Source organism: Mastigoproctus giganteus, chromosome 11, assembly GCF_048544385.1.
Source record: "Mastigoproctus giganteus isolate SK-2022 chromosome 11, ASM4854438v1, whole genome shotgun sequence".
Classification (NCBI taxonomy): Eukaryota; Metazoa; Arthropoda; class Arachnida; order Uropygi; family Thelyphonidae; genus Mastigoproctus; species Mastigoproctus giganteus.
The window spans coordinates 64,624,461-64,645,270 of record NC_143585.1 but is presented as its reverse complement, the minus strand read 5'-3'; the positions used below and the strand labels follow the sequence as shown (position 1 = coordinate 64,645,270).

The 20,810-nt window shown below is 37.1% G+C and overlaps 1 protein-coding gene across 2 annotated transcripts in view; it reads left to right on the top strand.

Annotated features, from left to right (window-relative positions):
* Window positions 1-20,810, top strand: part of LOC150078070 (vascular endothelial growth factor receptor 1-like) — a 341,587-nt gene that overhangs the window by 143,029 nt on the left and 177,748 nt on the right. For both annotated transcript variants that reach the window (XM_090385266.1, XM_090385267.1), the window contains 2 exons: window positions 8,700-8,892; window positions 13,155-13,466. In XM_090385266.1, the coding sequence (XP_090241392.1) occupies window positions 8,700-8,892; window positions 13,155-13,466 (505 nt within the window). The remainder of the gene's footprint in view (window positions 1-8,699; window positions 8,893-13,154; window positions 13,467-20,810) is intronic.

Below are 20,810 nucleotides of genomic sequence, written 5' to 3'. Positions count from 1 at the left end.
TTAGAAAGTATATAATTGTGTTATTTCTATTTTTAATTTAAGGTTTCTTAGATATATTGGGGTAGGCATAAGTATATTTGTTGCTAAGGGATTAGTTTTTAGTGTTGATTTCAAAAGTAGGTTACCAGGGAATTAGCTTTTGGCAGGTTTCTCATTGGTTGGTTACTCATCAAGCGATACAACTTGGATAGAACCAGTTTTATAAAATTTACCATTACTTAAAACTATATTCAGTATATTGTGATAATTTTTGTAATTTTACTTTAACATGTTATTTTTGAAATTGGCAATTGATGACATGAATTTGTAATTTAGATATTTTGTAATTTTAAATTTTATTTAAAACAGATTATGAATTCAACTAGAAAAGTTAGCCATAACATACCAAGCGATGTCATACCTGTTGGTGGAAGTGCCAGCAGTGATTCTCCTGTTATTCATGATCTTTTTGTTTGCACTTATTATTGCATATATGTAAAGCATTCACTAGCTGATGTAGAGACATTTCTTTGTTCTAGTCAAGAAGGCAACAAAATGAATTCAAAACTTTGGGTATGATTGAGTGTTGCTGAGGAAGTGAGGTGATGCTGTGGAGCAAATTTAGCCTGGGGTTCATCAGAGACTCATGTGTCTATTGCTGTGTTCAGTGATGTTCTCCAAAAAGTCTAACCCAGAAATTAATCAACCAGTACAGAATGCTTTGGTTCTGCAGGAGATAGTATTAATTGGAGTTCAACTAATCAGCCATTTCTGTCGGGCTTACTGTGGACCTGCCACTGAGACCAGTAAATCAAATAGGTTGATTTACTGGTCACAGTGGAAGACCCCTTAACTGGATTCACTGTAGAATTCATAGAATGCTCTGCAGAAATGACAGATGAGTTGAGCAGAGGCCTCTCAATAATATTTACAATAAAAAGCAAGACTGAATCTTTGGAGAATGTAAAGGAGTCAGATTACTGTAATAAGTGATATAATGATCTCTGGTAAGCTACATCTGAATATATTCAATTATAATTAAAAAGGCTGCATGTGAGTCAATCAAACTGCTGGAAATGTTAATCACTGGAGACTGGTACTAAAGAAGATTTCAGTAATTATGGGCCAATGAGTTTTACTTCTGTGTTAGGGAGGATCGGGTGGTCTATGGTTAAAAATGCTGTTCAGGGCCATCTTGACAAGAACGGTATCTTGAACAGATCCCATCATGGGTTTGTTAAGGGAAGGTCATTAAACAGTTGGATGCAGGTGATAATTTTGACATTATATATGTAGACTTAAGTATTTAAGAATAAACAAGGAGTTATATTTTATTCCATTGGAAGGAATTCTTCTTGATCAACTCTCCTTTTTGTGAATTATAAAATAATAAAACAAATTGTCATTAAATTAATCTAAAAATAATTTAAAACTCATAATGTGTTCCATACTATCAGTCCATGAGTAATCCAACACCCCCAGGATCACGCGGCACACCCCAACCCGACCCCATTTCTTCAGAAAACCAATTCTATCCAAAGGAATATAAAGAAGGCATGCAATTATACTTCAATTACAGCATGGATTTGTCATGGGGCGATCTTGTCTAACCAATCTGATTGGTTATTATAATGCAGTGACCAAGGAACTCGATGCAAAAAATAACTTTGACATCATATACTGAGATTTCAGGAAGACTTTTGATACTGTTGCACACAAAAGACTTCTGTACAAACTGGAGCAATGTGGCACGTTTATATCTACCATAGGTTTCCGTATTACCTGATAATTTATATGCATCCCATGCACTTTTCTTCTCTGCCAAGTGTCTCAATAGTTCATCTGACATCTACTTAGGGCTAAGCCTCAAACAGTATTTCTTTGTTGGTTTAAAAAGCCTAGTAGCTTCTTTGATTACCCTGAATACTTCCCATTTAGAATTTGCTGTTAGTAACATCATCAGTTGGTCCCACTGAGTGCAATTTAAGACTCTCTCAGACCTCTGTAGTCACCTTTATGAAAGCAAAAACCTTTCTCTTTATCCGTGACATTGACTGTCTTTATATAAATTCTACATTAGTAGCTGTGATCACTGCAATCCCAGTTGGTCTTTTATCTGCAGATTCTTAATGCACAAAGAATCACTGCTGATAATCTGATCAAGAGTATTGCTTCCTCTTGTTGCCTCTCTAACATGCTGCTGTACAAAATAGTCATCCAAGAAATCCACAAAAGTCTTGTTAGTGTGTGAGGGACTAACTCACAAATTCCAGTCAACGTCTGGAAAGTTATAATCTCAATTATGAGACATTGTGATATGCTGGCCCACTCTATATCCCTGTATAGTTGTTCAGAGTACTCATTACAGTCATTAGGCTTATAACACACTCCTATTCTCAATTTCGTTTTCCCAGTGCTTATATCACACCAAACTGACTCAACATCATTGCGCTCATCATCGTCACTCAAGTCAATTGGATGTACTGCCTAAGACTTTATATTCTTCTTAACTAAGAGCATAACCCTGCTACTTCTTCTGTCCATCCTTTCTGTATACATTGTACTCCCCATATTCAAATTCAGCATCACTTATGTCTGAGTGACACCACATCTTCGCTATTCTTACAATATCTGCATTTAATGACGTATTCAATACTTCAATTCATAAAATTTATTTTACAATGCTCCTAGCATTAGTATACATGCATGTGTTCTTACTCTTATTTACCCTAACACAGCCCACACAGTCATGTCGTAATATAACATTGTCGTACTTTTTAGGATTTTTCAAACGGATAACCTTCTATGTACGAGGGTAGTTCAATAAAGAATCGCCCTCACCTACTTCCACATATTGCAAAGTCATGCCATTTTGTGTGTAGCATCATACATATCTCTATACCTCTATACTAAAGGTGTAAAATTTCAGCCCTGTGTCTTAATTTGTTTTTCTCTTACAGAGCTGAACATGTGACGAAGTAGCATCATGGACAAAGTTGAAACCAGAGCTGTAATTCGGTATCTGTTTTTGAAGGGGAAATCTCCTAAATAAATCCAAGAGGAGATGACTACTGTATATAAGGATGAAGCCCCATCCTATGGCATTGTGAAGCACTAGCATAGACAGTTTAGGTGTGGTCAGACATCGGTAGAATCTGAGCCCATTCCAGGTCGTCCCCATTCAGCCATCGATGACAGCACGATCAGAAAAGTGGAGTCGTTAATCATGGAAGATCGCCGGATATCTGTGCGTGAATTGTCCCAGGATGTGAAGATTAATGTGGGCTCTGTTGAAACAGTCCTTCATGACCAACTCCATTTATGGAAATTGAGTGTAAGATGGATTCCCCGATTATTGACTAGTTTCCAGAAGGCTGATCGACAACAGAAATCACAAGCGTTGTTAGCCCTGTGCCAAAAAAAAAAAGAGTCAGACTTTTTTAGACTTTTTCTCTCGTCTAATCACTCAAGACGAAAGTTGGATACACCATTTCAACCCTGAAAGTAAAAAGCAGTCCATGAAATGGCCACATCACGGTTCCCCACCTCCCCAAGAAGGCAAGGGTCCAAGCGTCAGCAGGAAAGGTCTTGCCGACAGTGTTTTGGGATGAGAAAGGTGTAATAATGACTGATTACCTGCCAAAAGGTAGAATAATTACAGGTGCCTATTATGCCAACTTATTCACAAAATTAAGGGAAAAAATCAAAACACGTAGGCATGGCATGCTGTCCAAATGTGTGAGAATGCTTCAAGAAATGCCCCAGTTCACACTTCTGAAATTGCAACAACACAAGTGGCCACTTGTGGATATAAAATACTGCCCCATCCAGCCTATTCACCTGATCTTGCACCATCGGACTTCTTCTTGTTTCCTTCCCTCACATCATTTCTTCGGGGGACCCACTTCCCTGATGACGAGACACTCATTTCTGCAACAGAGCATGGTTCAAAGACCAACCTCACCACTTCTACAAAAATGATATCCGTAGCCTCATCCATCAATGGGTTGTTGTTATTTGGTTTTTAGGAGCGTTAGCAACAAAGGCCATATTGCTCTGGCGAAAAGCGGTGGTCATTCCCTGACCTTTCCGCATCTTCTGTATTTGGTGGTCATGGACTCGAACCCCAGTCTAATCAAGAAGCTTGTGCTATGCACTGCTGCTCCTGCCCACCTGGCTACGGAGGCACCTCATCAGTGGGAAAAATGTGTAAATCTGCATGGTGGCTATGTAGAGAAGGAATAAAACCTGTGCCAAGAATCAACAGGCTAGCACCTCTGCAGCTAGGTCAGGGCGATTCTTGATTGAACCACCCTCATATATATATGCATATATATGTATATGTGTTAAGGCCATTTGTACCTTTTATACTAGTTAACTGCAAAATTTATACCCACCTAAGTTAGCTTTATACAGGGTGTCTCAAAAATATTGGTACAAACGTTTAGGGAAGGTAGGTAACATCTAAAAAAATGTGAATCGCATAGGAACCCATAACCAGAAACGTCACCGTAAGTCGGTACACGGCGCTGTTCATCAGTTCGCGAGAGGGAAAATTTCTGGTTTACTCATTCAAGCAGTAGTCGCTGCATGAAGAGCATGCATTGATATACGAACTATAAGCTGGCAGACATGCACCTAGTGTATGGATTAGCAGAGGGCAATGGACGAGCCGCTCAATGAATTTATGGAGAATGCTTCCCAGACAGATATGTACTGGACCACCATTTATTTGCGTGTGTGCATCAAAATTTGTGCGATTATGGGTCATTTAGAGGTAACAGGAGTAGTGCGGGCAGACTAAGTTCGACGGGAACTCCCGCCATGGAAGAAAGTGTGTTGAATGCCGTCCAGAATAATCCTACTACCAGCACACGTGCCATTGCCTCTGCCTTAGGAGTGTCTCGTTGCAGTGTACAGCGTGTGTGGCACGACGATTCCTTAAACCCCTTTCATCTCCAAAGGGTTCAGTTACTGCTCTCCCAAGATCATCCTGCACGTGTGGCTTTTGCGCAGTGGTTTCTCCAAGAAAGTGTTCAAAACTTGAATTTTCCAGCCTATGTTTTGTTCACAGATGAGGCTAATTTCACTCGGGAAGGCTTATTCAATCAGCACAATGCTCATGTGTGGGCTCACGACAACTCACATGGTGTGCGCCCCCACGCAGCACAACATCGCTTCGCAATAAATGTTTGGGCAGGTATGGTCGGTGACTGCTTAGTCAGCCCATACCTGTTACCATCCCGCATGAACTGGATCTTTCTTGAACAAGGTTCTACCAGGGTTACTTGATGATGTTCCAGCAAATGTGAGATGCAACATTTGGTTTCAACATGATGGGGCACCTGCCCATTATGGAAGGTGTGTTCGTGACCATTTGAACAGGCGTTTTGGGCATCGATGGATTGGCCGTGGTGGATCCGTTGCCTGGCCTCCACAGTCACCTGATTTATCGAGCCTTGATTTCTTTCTGTGGGGGGGGGGGCCCTGAAATCTATCAGGTATGAATCGCCTGTGGAAACGGAAATGGATCTCATGGTGAGACTCATCTGCGCTGCTTCTACTGTCAAAGAAACTGTGTTTTCGACTGTGTCTGCCAATCCATGCTGCGTTGGTGTCACGCATGCATCGCATTTTATGGTGGAACCTTCGAGCATCTGTTGTAACATTTTGAAATGTATCCATCTCGTACTTCATTGTTAATATTATATCAAATAAATGTTTGCCACTAATTACTGTCTTGTGTCATTTCTGCTTCTTGTGCCTCTGCTACTACTTTCCCATGACGTTTCTGGTTATGGGTTCCTATGCGATTCAGATTTCTTTAGATGTTACCTACCTCCCCTAAACGTTTGTACCAATATTTTTGAGGCACCCTGTATATTTTTACACTCCAAATTTTATTTACGTGTATTCATATTTTATTTATTACCCTATTTGATATTATGGTTTTACTGGTGTCAGAATCTTAGAATCAAATAGTTTTTGTAGCTAATTACTTTTCATATACATCTATGGATGTTGTTCCCTGTTGAGAACCTATTGATGTACACATGCAGTAATTGGTATTTTTTTCCTTTTCTTTTCTCTTTCTTTACATGTGTATTTGACCTGATTTATTATTATTATTATTATTATTAGCCATGTGGTGGAAGGAAGCCTGAGACTTATGCTGCACCAATCAAAAAAAAAAAAAAAAAAAAATTCTGAATTACCCAGAAAGAAAGAAAGAGAGAGAGAGAGAGAGAGAGAGAGAGAGAGAGAGAGAGAGAGAGAGAGAGAGAGAGAGAGAGAAGAATGATGATATCCAGCTCAGGACCCTGGGTGTACCAAGCCCATACTCAACAGATGTGAGCCCCATGTACTCATTTGATTATACATATTTCATTTTCATACTTTAACTTTTTTTAGTACATTATGTTAAATTTTGGAGCCATGTTTTCTAAAATGGCATAGCTTTAGATGCTGGTTATTGATCATGTATACTATTATACATGTAGAAACTTTTACACACACACACACACACACACACACACACACACACACACACACACACACACACACACACACACACACACACACACACACATATATATATAAGTATGTAAGAATTGAAAAGTCTGATAAAGTTTGCATAGATGGAAGTGAAAAATACACAAAGTGCCTAGTACTAGAAGGGTGAGGATAGCAGAAAAAAGAAGTAATGTAGGTTTGTAAAAGGAGAAATAATGTGAACCTATAAGTTATGATGAATTAAGAGAATTATAGGCTAAATTACAAAGCAAATTAGAGGCAAGGGAACTGCAAAGTAAAATGATTAATACAAAATGATTAAACAAATAAAATAAAAGGTGGAATAGCTGTCATCAGATATGGGTGGACCAATTTAGTTATAAGTCGAATATAGGGATAGAAAAAATGCAAAAATCTGATGCAAGCTGAAGATATTGATACATGGTCAGGTATTTCATCAGGGGACTACACCTGACCATGTATCAGGAACTGCATTTCTATACTTGTTCATAACAGTGGGAGAGAGGCGAAATAAAGCAAAAAGATTAAAATTAGCACATTCTCTCACAATATGGACAAGATAGTCCCAACGCAGTGTCAATGATATAAAAAGTAAGCTAAAAATAAGGATAAAGCTAAAATAAAATATAAATAAGCATTTTCAGAGTAGAAAAAAAAAAAAGGTTTTTGAATTTAATGTAGATTTTAAGTCAATTTGGGAAAAAAAAATTTTTTTTTAGTGTTGGAATTATGTGGAAATTAGATAAATTAGAATTTAGAACAAGCATGTGTAGGGCAAGGTATTAAATTGAGGATAGGGAAGGGATAAAGTAGTAATTAAATAAAGATGAAAATAGAATGAGGATAGTTGGAATGTTCGTATCACCTCGTATTGCACAAATAGTTTTACGAACGGGAAAAATAGCTAGAAGTAGAAAGATAAAAAGATATTAAATGTACTAGGCTAGCTGGGGTTGTAAAGAAATATATATTTTTTTACTTGTACAGTGTATATATATATATATATATATAAAATAATTTACTTGTGTATATATATATACAATTGATTTTGAGAATGGAAAGGAATTTTACGAAAAAATCTTCAATTTGAGTTTATCGTCGGATAAATCATGCAGTGGAACCAATATTGATGATATATTCAATTGCGAACTCAAATCTATTGAATCAAATAATTATGTATCTTATTTTAGTTATCATAGACCACTAATTTCTCTAGCTGCAATACAGTCTAATGATAAAACAATGGTTTAAAAAAAGTGTATTTTTATTTATTATAACAGTCATGGTGTCATGATCTAAAGATGTTTTCAGTGCCTGCTGGATTACATACCTTAATTATTTATTTATTTTTTGACCAGCTTCTAAAGCTTGTGGCTTCCTTGCACTGTTTGGCTAATACTAATACTTCAGCGGCCAAAAGTCTGCTGACTCCCAAACATAGAATGCATAGAAAGCAAGCTGCCAAATGAGTTTTTAAAGTGTCAAGTTAAATATTATGTAATGTTAACTTAAATATAATTGTATTCAGAGAACCAATTTGTCATCCAGTAGCACTATGTGGAGAATAATTAATTTTTGTGCCATATTGAAATGAAGCGATTTCACAAAAAAACAAAGTCAAATCTCAAAATGTCAGGTCTGCTGTATGCTTAGAACAGAGCAAATAGCTTTAAAATACAGTTTGCATTTCACAGTGATACCTATTATTAATTTGGAAGGACTGTTCAGAACACTCCTCTGGTATGTTCTAGCAGACTTCAGATCTGCATTAAAAGTTTTACTGATTCTGCTTTCTAAAAGTTAGCTAGATAGACATGCTTTGGTTCTAGGATAGAACACATAACATTTTATTAGCATAATGTTATACTTTAACTTAACAAAACCAGATGTTTTAAGGATTTCCTTCTTCTGAAGATAAACATCAATTTTAAAATATGAAATCTATATAAAATATTAGGATGGAAAAATTGGGGGAACCATGTACAATTTAGAAATACACGTTTCTGCTTACTGAAGCAAAAGATTACTGTGAAATGTTGGAATGGTGGAGTCCACTGACAATTGTGTTTTCTTTTGATTGTTTTTAGATTTACTTTTAAAATGAACATCCTGTATAATTAATAACATTTGGTAACTGTGTATATATTATATATAAACAAACCTTTTATAAAATTTTTTTGGAACAGGATAACCGCATCATTACCAAGACAGAAGTGTCTGAGAAAATATCATCTACATCACAACATTATAGATATGAACTTATTACCAGTAAATTAGTTGTTGAAAATGCACAGTTTAGTGACAGCGGGTTATATAGATGCACTGTTACAGATCACTCAGGAAAATCAAGTTCTCATGAAGTTAAAATTACTGTTTATGGTAAGTAGTCATAGGTCTTATTATTTAGTGGTATATGCAGTTAATATAAATATTTATGAAAGAATAATTTAATAAAATGTTTATAAATTAATGTTTATTAAACATTAATTTATTAATTAAAAATAATTAAAACATTAACTTGTTTCTCTTTAATTGCAGTTAAGGAAATTGTTATCGATCTGTTTTTTTTTTTTTTTTGTTCAAACCTTTCACTTTTATTATTAATAATAATAATCTCTTTCACTAGTTCAATGTGCTCATTCTCTCTCTCTCACACTCACTCATGTATTATTGTTTACAATTTTTCAGGATAGCAATTGTGCCACACCAGATTCTATAGGGATATACTAATAACATCAGAATAATCAATTATGATTATTATCCTTATCAGTCTAAAAGTAATATTATTGCATTCATACTAGACAAATGTCAACAGGAAATCAGGGAACCCTTATCATACTTAATACATATAATGGTGGAGGTAATATTTCTATATCCAGGGGCTCACATCTGGTAAATATGAGCTTGGCATACCCTGGGATGCTGAGCTGGATGATATCCAGCTCAGCATCCCAGGGTCCTGAGCTGGATATCATCATTCTTCTCTTTCTTGGTGATTCCCTTCATAAGCCTCAGGGTTCCTTGCACCATATGGCTAATAATAATAATAATAATACACTGGTGTGCAAAATTTAAGAACCAGTCAGGTTTTCACCTGTAGCTTCTCATAGGAGTGGCCTGGATATGGGAATAGCATACCAAAGGAACCTCGTGAGGTACAGAAATGATGAAGGAAACAACACTGACACAACAGAAACAAAATGGTACAAAGGGACTTTATTCAAATATGGCAACATAGCACTGGCTACCATGATACATATGCATCACTGCCAAAGATGGAACAAAGGGAAGAGGTGGTCCTCAGTAGGAGATATGGCTACCCCTAATGTCGATGCAGGCTTTGCACCACCTGTCCATACTTAGAACAATGTTGTTGATAAGTTCTTCCAGTAACATCGTTCATTCTTCTGTCATCGCCATCTTCAGCTGGTGGACATTTTCCGGTGGGTGTGGACGTGCCACTAGGCATCTCCCCAGAGCATCCCACATGTGTTTGATGGGATTTAGATTGAAGGAATGGGCAGGCCAATCCATACCGAACAATTCCTCACTTACCAAAAAGCATATCAGCAGCTGCAGTGGGATTGGGTGTGGCGTTATCATCCATAAACACGAACTCGGGGCTAATGGCACCTCAGAACAGATGCACATGGGGAAGGATTACCTCAGTACAGTAGTATGCACCAGTTACAGTACAGCCTTCCAGTATCTGGAGTTGTGTACGTCCATCCAAGATAATGTCTCCCTAGCCGAAAACACCTCGACCGCCATATCGATCCCTTTCAGTGATGTTTGCGGGGTGACACCATGTGCCAACCTCTCACCATGTTAGCTGACATCCAGAATCCCTGCTGAGACTGAATCTACTCTCATCAGTAAAGAGTACCTTAAGTAAAGATTTTGTGGTTGTAACCTTTAGAAATAGCATTGGTCCTTAAGTTTTGCACACCAGTGTAAAAATGAGTTCAGGCTACCCTTCTGGGTAGCTTGAATTGGTTTTGATTTTATTCAGATTAGACTAAAGACTTTTATTCAGATAAAGACTAAAGAACTGTTTAAGAACAGTTTTTTTAGATGGGCTAAATGCTGACTAATATTGTAATGACTGTAATGCATGAAGCAGGCTATAATTAAAAAAAAAATTTGAATCTTTAAAAAATTAAAGTAGAGTACAGAGAGACTGTGAGTCTATTATCACCTCAGGTTCCAGTATCCTCTGCTGTCAATCGTTTTTAAATATATTGTTATTTTGAATTTTGGTTAATTAGTTTTAATTGAACATAGAACTCTATATGTCAACTTTTTCATGATTGTGAACTGATCTTTGAAAGATAATCCTAGTCCCATTTTAGCTTATTAGAGTTTAATTGAACAAAACAATAAGCATGGGAAAGTTACAAACAGTCATGTGATTTCAAGTTGTATGAGCGTTATAAGAGAATATTTAACAATGTAACTGATGAGATAAAATGGGCAAAATCAGATTATGAGAAAGCACTAAGAAAGAGAGCTAAGAACAGGGACAGGAAGATCATTCCACATGATAATAATAATAATAATAATGAAAAAAATTCAACTAATCAACCATTTCTGATGGGCTTTCTGTTAACTTCCTAATGCAACCAGTAAATCAAATAGGTCCCTTAACTGATCACAGTGGAAGGTACACAGAAAGTCCAACACAAATGGTTAATTAGTTGAACAGATATTTCTGAATGATATTTACAATTTAAAGCAAATTCCAATCTCTTGGGAATATTAAGGAGTCAAATTGCTGTAAAATATATGATATAATGATATCAGAGAAGTATTTGTTTGTCACTGGTTAATCTGACCAATTTGATTGGACATTACGATGCAGTCACAAAGGAACTGGATACAAAAAATAATTTTGATATCATATACTTGGATTTCAGGAAAGCTTTTGATACATGTTGTACATGGAAGATTACAGTAAAATTGGAGCAGTGTAGCATTAAGGGCAAGTTGCTGCTATGGATAAAGGGATGATTGAGTAAGAGAAGTCAGAGAGCAGTAATCAATGAACACTGCTCTTCATGGACTAATGTTATTATTATATGCAGAGCTGCTGGAATGAGTACAGAGAAGGGCAATGAGATTGGTGAGGGGAACAAAGTGTTGCTCTTACCGAGAAAGGCTTAAGTTCTGCAAATTGCAGCATCTGGAAACTAGGCATCTGTGAGGTGATCTGATTGAGATGTATAAGGCCTTAAATGGTTTGAGCAAGCTCAATGCTGATGGGATTCTTCCTCTTACTCAGATTACACAGCTGACAGGGCATAAATTCAAAATGAGGAAAAACTGTTGCAGAATAGATGGGCAGAAATTTGCCTTTAGCCATCGAGTGGTTGTTGCTGGAACACACATCTATCTGACATCTAACACACATGTCGTGGAAGTTGATAACTTAAATAAATTCAAGGAAGAACTGGACATACCTTTGGAGCAAATGGATGGGTGAAATGGGAGAAGGTGTTTTTTTTTTTTTTTTTTTGTTGGCTGATACTGTATAAGCTTGCTTTCTTTCATCATATTCTGCTTCTACTAAAGCTAATTGGCCTTGATTTTTAAAGATGATTTTTAATCAATCTGCCAAACTGCAAAAGAGGCAGTAATTTTCCTAGTTTGATTAATAATCATCTTTCAATAGCCAGGACAGTTTGGTGTTCTTTTGGATGTTAGTAGTTCTTGAATATCGAGGCACTTGTCCATTTGTATAGACACAAAAAACAGACTTGGGATGACCAACTTAAGATTTAAAGAGTATGCATGCAGTATGGAAAAATATCTACCATTACGCTTCTTTTTTAAAAATTTTGTTTATTCCCTAATACATACTTGTATTGTATCAGAGAAACAAACTAAATTAAAATGTGGTCGTAGGGCAGTGTTTTCCAACCCTTGGTTGGCAAATACTGCTCTATATATATATATATATATAATATATATTATATATAATATATATAGATGAGTAGGTAATGAATGTGGCTAGTGGAGAATGGGTAGTCTTTTAAAACCGGAATTTGAAATTGGAAGTTTTCAACCAGCAAACAAATAAAAAAACAAATAATAAAACCAGCATTTTTTAATTTTCTAATTTTTACTACTTTTCATTTCTCTGCTTCTGTCTGGTCAGCCATGAAATTTACGTCAGCATTCCATATATTAACTGTGACGCTTAACCTGGCTTCCATACACGCTCATTGTATCTACCAGGTGCTATGTATATTTCATGTTAGAAACAGGGGCCTTACTTCTTGTTGCATTTCCCTTGGTTTTGATGGCTGACCCTTGAGAAAGATGTTAAAATCATTGAATTTGCAACATTAAGTACATCTAATATATTACTTCTATTTTTATTTTACAGGTACAATTGTTTTATTCCATGATTTCGACTTCTGGTTTTATAAAACTACCTATTCTTCACTAGCCATATTCATTACCTACTCGTCTAGTTGATGATATGGAAGATGAATTGTTTAAACTTTTTTTTTTTTCATAAAGAATTATTGTATATATTTTGTTGCTTTATTAGGTTTCTGATTTTCACATGTAAAATTTAAATCAGTTATTTAAAATAAAATCCATGCCTATTAAAATTGTTTTATTTCTACTTACAGATAAAGTCCAACCAAAATATGTCAATTTTACAACTGACATAGATATTAGTAAACCTGTGGTTTATGATGCCAACCGTGATGTGCGTTTTGTTTTTACTTTCCATGCATTTCCAAGAAATGAGAATGTAACATTCTATTGGGAGAAAAATTCACAAAAGATACAAACCAACAATCATTACTATAGTAGTTCCAGTGCTTCTCAAGTTATCCTAAAAATCACCCAGTTGAATCATTTTGATTGTGGAGTATATATGTTGTTTGGTGAAATAGATGATGTTACAAATAATATTTCCTTTACTCTACTCGTTAAAGGTAATTATTGTTAAATATGTTATGTAATATATATTTTATTACTAAAAAGTGGTCTTAATAAGCTTAATGTGTTATTTTGAAGGCTTAAATTTAGTTATTTTATGCATTGATTAGAAAGTTTCTTGTACTCTTTACTGTGTGCAATAGAATTAGTTATCCAAAATTTCAGTTATTCAAAAAATATTTTATAAATTTTTTTCACTTTTATTATTTTTTCACTAATTTCACTCTAAGAAATTTGCACATTTAATATTGTAACTGTAAGAAACAAAACTAACATGAATATAATAAAATCCTGATTCTACTTATATAGTGCATTATGAATAAAGCAAAGAAAAGCAAATTTCATCGGTCTGTAAAATACCAACCATGGCGATATGTTACCTATAAACTTCATTGTAAAAAAAAATATTTCATCATTAAATAAATTACTGTGAATAGAAATTTATGTAATAGTTAATTTTTAAGAATTTTATTTTTTTAAGCAGTTTTTATGCATCATAGTTTGGTTAGTATTATACAAGAAGGGGCAAAGATAATCTACTTTTAATACATCAACATATGTCTCTCTTCTCCATCATCCCACCCCTAGTTAAAAGCAATATATATACTGCTAAAATACATGTAAATTTCTTTAATTTTAAAACTTAAATTTCAGTGATATTTTAATCAGCCAAAAATTAAATTTAAATTTATTTGATTTTAAAACTTAAATTTCAGTGATATTTTCCAATTGACAAAGCTTAATTAGATTTCATCAGACATTTCTAAATTTATGCCATCACAGCTCTTCCATTTCTTCTTCTTCCTTCAGTCTTCAATTTTTTTTAACCTCCAGTTCCTTACCAATTCAAAAAAACTGACTACTGCTCTTCTAATTGTGGGAGAACCATAAAAATTACTGATGAATTCTGGTCATAATTTCTTCCAGGAATGGCTTGTTATGGTCACTTTCACTTCATACTAGTTTCATGCCCTATGTGGTTATCAGAATACTGAAATCTTTCCAGAAATTCCAAAATGACTAGAGATGGATTGACTTCATTTGCATCCATGTTATGGCTAGAAAACTACATTCAATGATATTATTTTATTATTAGTATTAGAGCAAATTATGCAAGAAAGCAAGCTTATACAGAATCGGCCAAAAAAAAAAACCAACACTTTTTCCTTTTCACCTGTCACTCTACTCTAACAACTTATGTAGTTCTTCTTTGAATTTATTCAAACTACCCACCTGTACAATATCAGATGAAATGAAATAATAATGAATAATGAAAGCAAATTTCCACACATTGACCTGCAACTATCCATCCTCAATTTGAATTTCTGTTCCCTCATATGTGTAGTCTGAGCAAGAGGAAGGATTCTATCTGCATTGAGCTTACTCAGCATTAGTATTAGTAGAGGCATATGATGCAAGAAAGAAAGCTTATGCAGCATCAGCCACAAAAAAAAAAAAAAAAAAAAAAACATTCCCATTTCACCCCTCCGTTCGTTCGAAATACCTGTCCAGCTGAGCCTTAAATTTATTTAGGCTATCAAATTCCACAACGAAAGATGGAAGTCTGTTCCACCAACCAACTACCCACTGGCTAAAGGCAAATTTCAGCACATCTATCCTACATCTGTCTTTCCTCAATTTGAATTTATGCCCTCTCAGGTGATTATTCTGAGCAAGAGAAAGAATCCCATCAGCATTGAGACTGCTGAAACCATTCAAGGCTTTATACACCTCTATAAGATCACCTCGCTGGTGCCTAGTCGCCAGACACTGTAATTTGCAAAACTTAAGCCTTTCTTCGTAAGAGCAACCCTTTGTTCCATTCACTAATCTTGTTGCCCTTCTCTGTACTCATTCCAGCAGCTCTACATCCTTCTTGAAATGAGGCCTCCAGACCTGTATACAGTACTCAAGGTGTGGCCTGACCATTGCCTTATACAAGGGAATAATCACCATCCTTATCCCTGCTAGAAAAATTCCTGTATATCATTGACAAGACACCATGAGCTACTCTTGCAGCCCATCTGCACTGCTCAGAGAACTTCATATCTGCCTGCACAATTACCCCCACGTCCTTTTCATTCTCTACCACTGTCAGTGTAGTACCACAGAGTTGATATGTTGCTTTGGGGTTACTGTTTCCAATATGTAGTACTTTACATTTGTGAATGTTAAACTTCATTTGCGACCTCTCAGCTCATCTGCTCAACCTTTCCAGATCCTGTTGCAGCAGCATAGTGTCAGTAGTGTCCTTAACAACCCTGCTGACCTTTGTATCGTCTGCAAACTTGGACATTAAGCTTGATATACCATCATCAATATCATTTATAAATACAGAAAACGATAATGGACCCAATACTGAACCCTGAGGGACTCCACTAATAACATTAGTCCACGATGAGCAGTGTCCATTGATTACCACTCTGTCTTCTCCCCCTCAACCATCCTTTTATCCCTAGCAGCAATTTGCCTCCAATGCCACTCTGCTCCAATTTGTGCAGCAGTCTTCCATGTGCAACGGTATCAAAAGCCTTTCTAAGATCCAATATAATATCAAAGTTATTCCCTACATCCAGTTCTTTTGTGTGTGCATCATGGTATCCAATCAAATTGGTCAGGCAAGACTTTCCCTTAACAAAACCATGCTGTGTCCGAGCTATAACTGAAGTCTTGTCTAGATGATCCTGCAGTGCTTCTTTAACCAGTGCCTCCATTAATTTTCCTGGAACAGAAGTTAAACTCACAGGTCTATAATTACTTGTGTTGTCAGCCTTTGATCCTCCTTTGTGAATTTAGGTCACATTTGCACATCTCCAGTCTATGGGTATCTCCCCTGAGTCCAAAGAAGCTCTCATAATTATGGCTAAGGGTTTGCTTACTTCCTTTGCTGCCTCCTTTAATATAACTGGAAGTGGAGACAGAAATGGATCTCGTGGCGAGACTCGTCTGTGCTGCTGCTACTGTCAAAGAAACTCCAGGTGTGTTCGACCGCGTCTGCCAATCCATGCTGCGTCGGTGTCACGCATGCATCGCGTCTCATGGTGGAACCTTCGAGCATCCGTTGTAACATCATGAAATGCATCCATCTCTACCTGTTCTTGGCGCATTATAGCCTCAGTTGCTGATGCGCCAATAAAATACAAACAAACAAACAAGCATCCATCTCATACTCCATTGTTAATTTTATGTCAAATAAATGTTTGCCACTAATTACTGTCTTGTGCCTCTGCTACTACTTTCCCGTGATGTTTCCGGTTATGGGTTCCTATGCGATTCACATTCCTTTAGATGTTACCTACCTCCCCTAAATGTTTGTACCAATATTTTTGAGACACCCTGTATATGGAAAATCGTGTCCTTTATATACACCGATGAGTCAAAACGTTATGACTACTTACCTAATATGATGTTGATCCTCCATGTGCATCCAAAACAGCTTGTACCCAGCAAGGCATGGATGCTACAAGATTTCAAAATTGTCTTGTGGTATCTGGTACCAACATGTAACCAGCAGATCCTTTAACTCCTGTAAGGTCCATGGTTTGGATGCCGCAGATCGGAATTGCTGTTCCAACACAAACCACAGATGCTCGTGGGATTGATGTCTGGGGAATTTGGAGGCCAGGGCAATACCTGGAAGTCTTCCTCATGTTCCGCGAACCAGTCTCGAACAATCTGGGTGGTGCGGCATGGTGCATTATCCTGCTGAAAGACTACACCGCCAGAGAAGAAGACTGTTGCCATGAAAGAGTGTACCTGGTTAGCAATGATGTTTAGGTAGATGGTAGATGGCAGAGTTGCCAGCACATGGATGACTGGACCTAGGGTATCCCAGCAGAACATCGCCCAAAGTATGACTCTGCCGCCACCAGCTTGTTTTTCATCCCACAGCACATCCAGGCACCATCACTTCCCCAGGTAAACGACGCACATGTACCTGGCCGTATACATGTTGCAACAGAAAAGTGATTCATCGGACCAGACGACCTTTTTCCAATCACTCAAGGTCCAGTTTCGATGCTGGCATACCCATTGTAAACACTGTCGCCGGTGAACCGTGGTTAGCATGGGCTCGGAGCGGCCTGTGGCTACGCAGCCCCATTTTCAGCAGGGTTCAATGTACTGTGTGTTCTGACACATTACTCCTGTCACCAGCATTCCAATTACTGGCGAGTTGCACAACAATCACTCTTCTGTTGATATGTACCATCCGGGAGAGCCTTCGCTCACCTCGAGCATCGAAGAATTGTGATCGTCCAACACCTTGCCAGACGTTCATGGGTTCCCCTCCTCAGACTACTTTCGGTAGGTACTAACCATGGCTGACTATGAGCATCCCACCAGCCGTGCCGTTTTGGATATGCTCTGTCCCAGTTGTCTGGCCATTACAGTTTGGCCTTTGTCAAGCTCATTTAAGCCTTTCCATTCTGAAGAACAAGAGTAACACTGATTAACAGAGCTCAGTATCAGGTGTTTTTTATACTGTCTTTTATTTTACACTGTGTTTTTTATGTGTCATACGCCACAGTTCAACTGCAGTTGCTTCAATTTGCATAAGAACTCGCTGGTTATAATGTTTTGGCTCATCGGTGTGTGTGTGTGTGTGTGTGTGTGTGTATATATATATAGTTATTATAGTAAAAGTATAATATGTACTATATAGATGCTGAATATGTGCCGACTGGGCTAGCTGTGTAGGTAAAGTGCCTGCCTGGCAACCCAAAGGCCGCGGGTTCGAATCCCGCCTCGGGTTTGGATCAGAGTAAATGCAAAAACTTTGGGTGCAGCATTATGGCCACAGAAGCCAATGCGCCAGAAACTAACAAAAAATCTGAATATGTATATAAACATAACAGTATACAGTGGGCCAAGATAACTTATAAAGACTAAGATAGCCTGTGTAGGTCTCAAAGCCATACCCTGGAAATAAATATATAATTAGTAATAATATATAAATATATAATACAATAATGATTATGTATCTATATATCGATACATTGAAATCGAAAAATGTTCCTTTCAATATATCTATATATCAATAATTAGCTACATAATCATTATTGTATTATATATTTATATATTATTACTAATTATATGTTTATTTCCAGGGTATGGCATTAGTAGTAGAAGTGTCATGTGATGCAAGAAAGCAAGTGTATGAGCTTATGCAGCATCAGCCAAAAAAAAAAAAAAAAAAATCACACCATTCCCTCCAAATGCCTGTCCAGTTCCTCCTTAAATTTACTTAACCTATCAACTTCCACAATGACAGATGGAAGTTTGTTCCAGCAATTAACCACCCACTGGCTAAAGGCAAATTTCCGCACATCTATTCTACATCTGCCTTTTCTTAATTTGAATTTATGTCCCCTTAGGTTCGTAATCTGAACAAGTCTTGGTAAGAGGATCCCTTCATTTCCCTCACCAATCTTGTTGCCCTTCTCTGTACACGCTCAAGTAAATCTACATCCTTCCTAAAATGAGGCCTCCAGACCTGTACGCAGTATTCAAGGCGTGGCCTGACCATTGCCTTATACAGAGGGACAATCACCTCCTTTTTCCTGCTAGCAAAATTCCTATATATCATTGACAAAACCCCATGACCTGCCCTGGCAGCCTGTCTGCATTGCTCAGAAAACTTCATATATATAACTGCACAATTACTCCCAGGTCTTTTTCATTTTCTACCACCTTAATCATAGTACCACACAGTTGGTATGTTTCTCTGGGGTTATTTCTACCCATATGCAGTACTTTGCATTTGTCAAGGTTACACTTCAGTTGCCACTTCTTAGCCCATCTGCCCAAATTATCTAGATCCTGTTGCAGTAGCACACTGCCATTACTGTCATTAACAATCCTGCCAACCTTTGTATCATCTGCAAACTTCGTCATTAAGCCTGATATACGTTCATCAATATCATTGATAAATATACAAAACAACAGTGGACCTAACACCGAACCCTGTGGGACTCCACTAATAACATTAATCCACGAAGAGCAGCACCCATTGATTACCACCCTCTGTCTTCTCCCACTCAACCATCCTTTTATCCATTGTAGCAACTTACCCTTAATACCATTCTGCTCCTGGGCTCCTCCGTAGCCAGGTGGGAAGGAGCAGCAGTGCGTAGCACACGCTTCTTGATTAGACCGGGGTTCGAGCCCGTCACCACCAAATACGGAGGATGCGGAAAGGTCAGGGAATGACCACCGCATATTCCCAGAGCAATATGGCCTTAGTTGCTAATGCTCCTAAAAATCAAATAACAACAAATAACAACCATTCTGCTCCAATTTGTACAATAGTCTTCCATGTGCAACAGTGTCAAAAGCTTTCCTGAAATCCAAATATATGATATCAAAATTATTTTTTGCATCCAGTTCCTTTGTAACCACATCATAATATCCTATCAAATTTGTCAGACAAGACTTTCCCTTAACAAACCCATGCTGTGTCTGAATTATTGCTGCAGTCTTGTCTAGATGATCCTGCAATGCATCTTTAACCAGTGACTCCATTATTTTACCCGGAACAGAAGTTACATTAACTGGTCTGTAATTACTCGTGTCATCCTTTGATCCCCCTTTGTGAATTGGAGATACATTTGCACATCTCCAGTACGCGGGAACCTCCCCTGAGTCCAAGGATGGTCTCATAATTATGGCTAAGGGTTTGCTTAGTTGCTTTGCCGCCTCCTTTAATATAACTGAATAGATCCCATCCACCCCAGGTGCTTTTCTTATGTTTAACTTCAACAATTTCTCCTCCACTTTGCTCTCAGTTATTACGAAATCATTTAAGTATCCTGCTACAATTTGATAACCTTCTGCCATTTTCAAACCTTAATAATTCCTCATGTGTGAATGTAGATGCAATATACTCATTCAGTTTGTTTGCTATCTGAGCAGGATCATCAACAGTCGAACCATCGATGTCAAGTGGACCAATCAGATTCATCCCCTTCCTTTTATAGTTTATATAAGTAAAGAAATCTTTGCTGTTTTTCTTAGCATCTTTTGCCAAGGATTTCTCGTAATCTGGCTTCGCCTGCCTAACCTCCTTTGTGACCTGATTACAGACTAGTTTATATCTATCATAGGCTTCTGAGTCGCTTGATAATTTATATGCATCCCATGCATTTTTCTTCTCTGTCATTTTAGACCTACACAAGCTATCTTAGTCTTTATAATTTATTTTGGCCCACTGTATACTATTATGTTTATATACATATTCAGCATCTATATAGTATGTATTATACTTTTACTATAATAACTAGATTACAGACTGATGTAATGTTCAATCTATTATTGATGGCATTAATCTGATCTGGTATAAC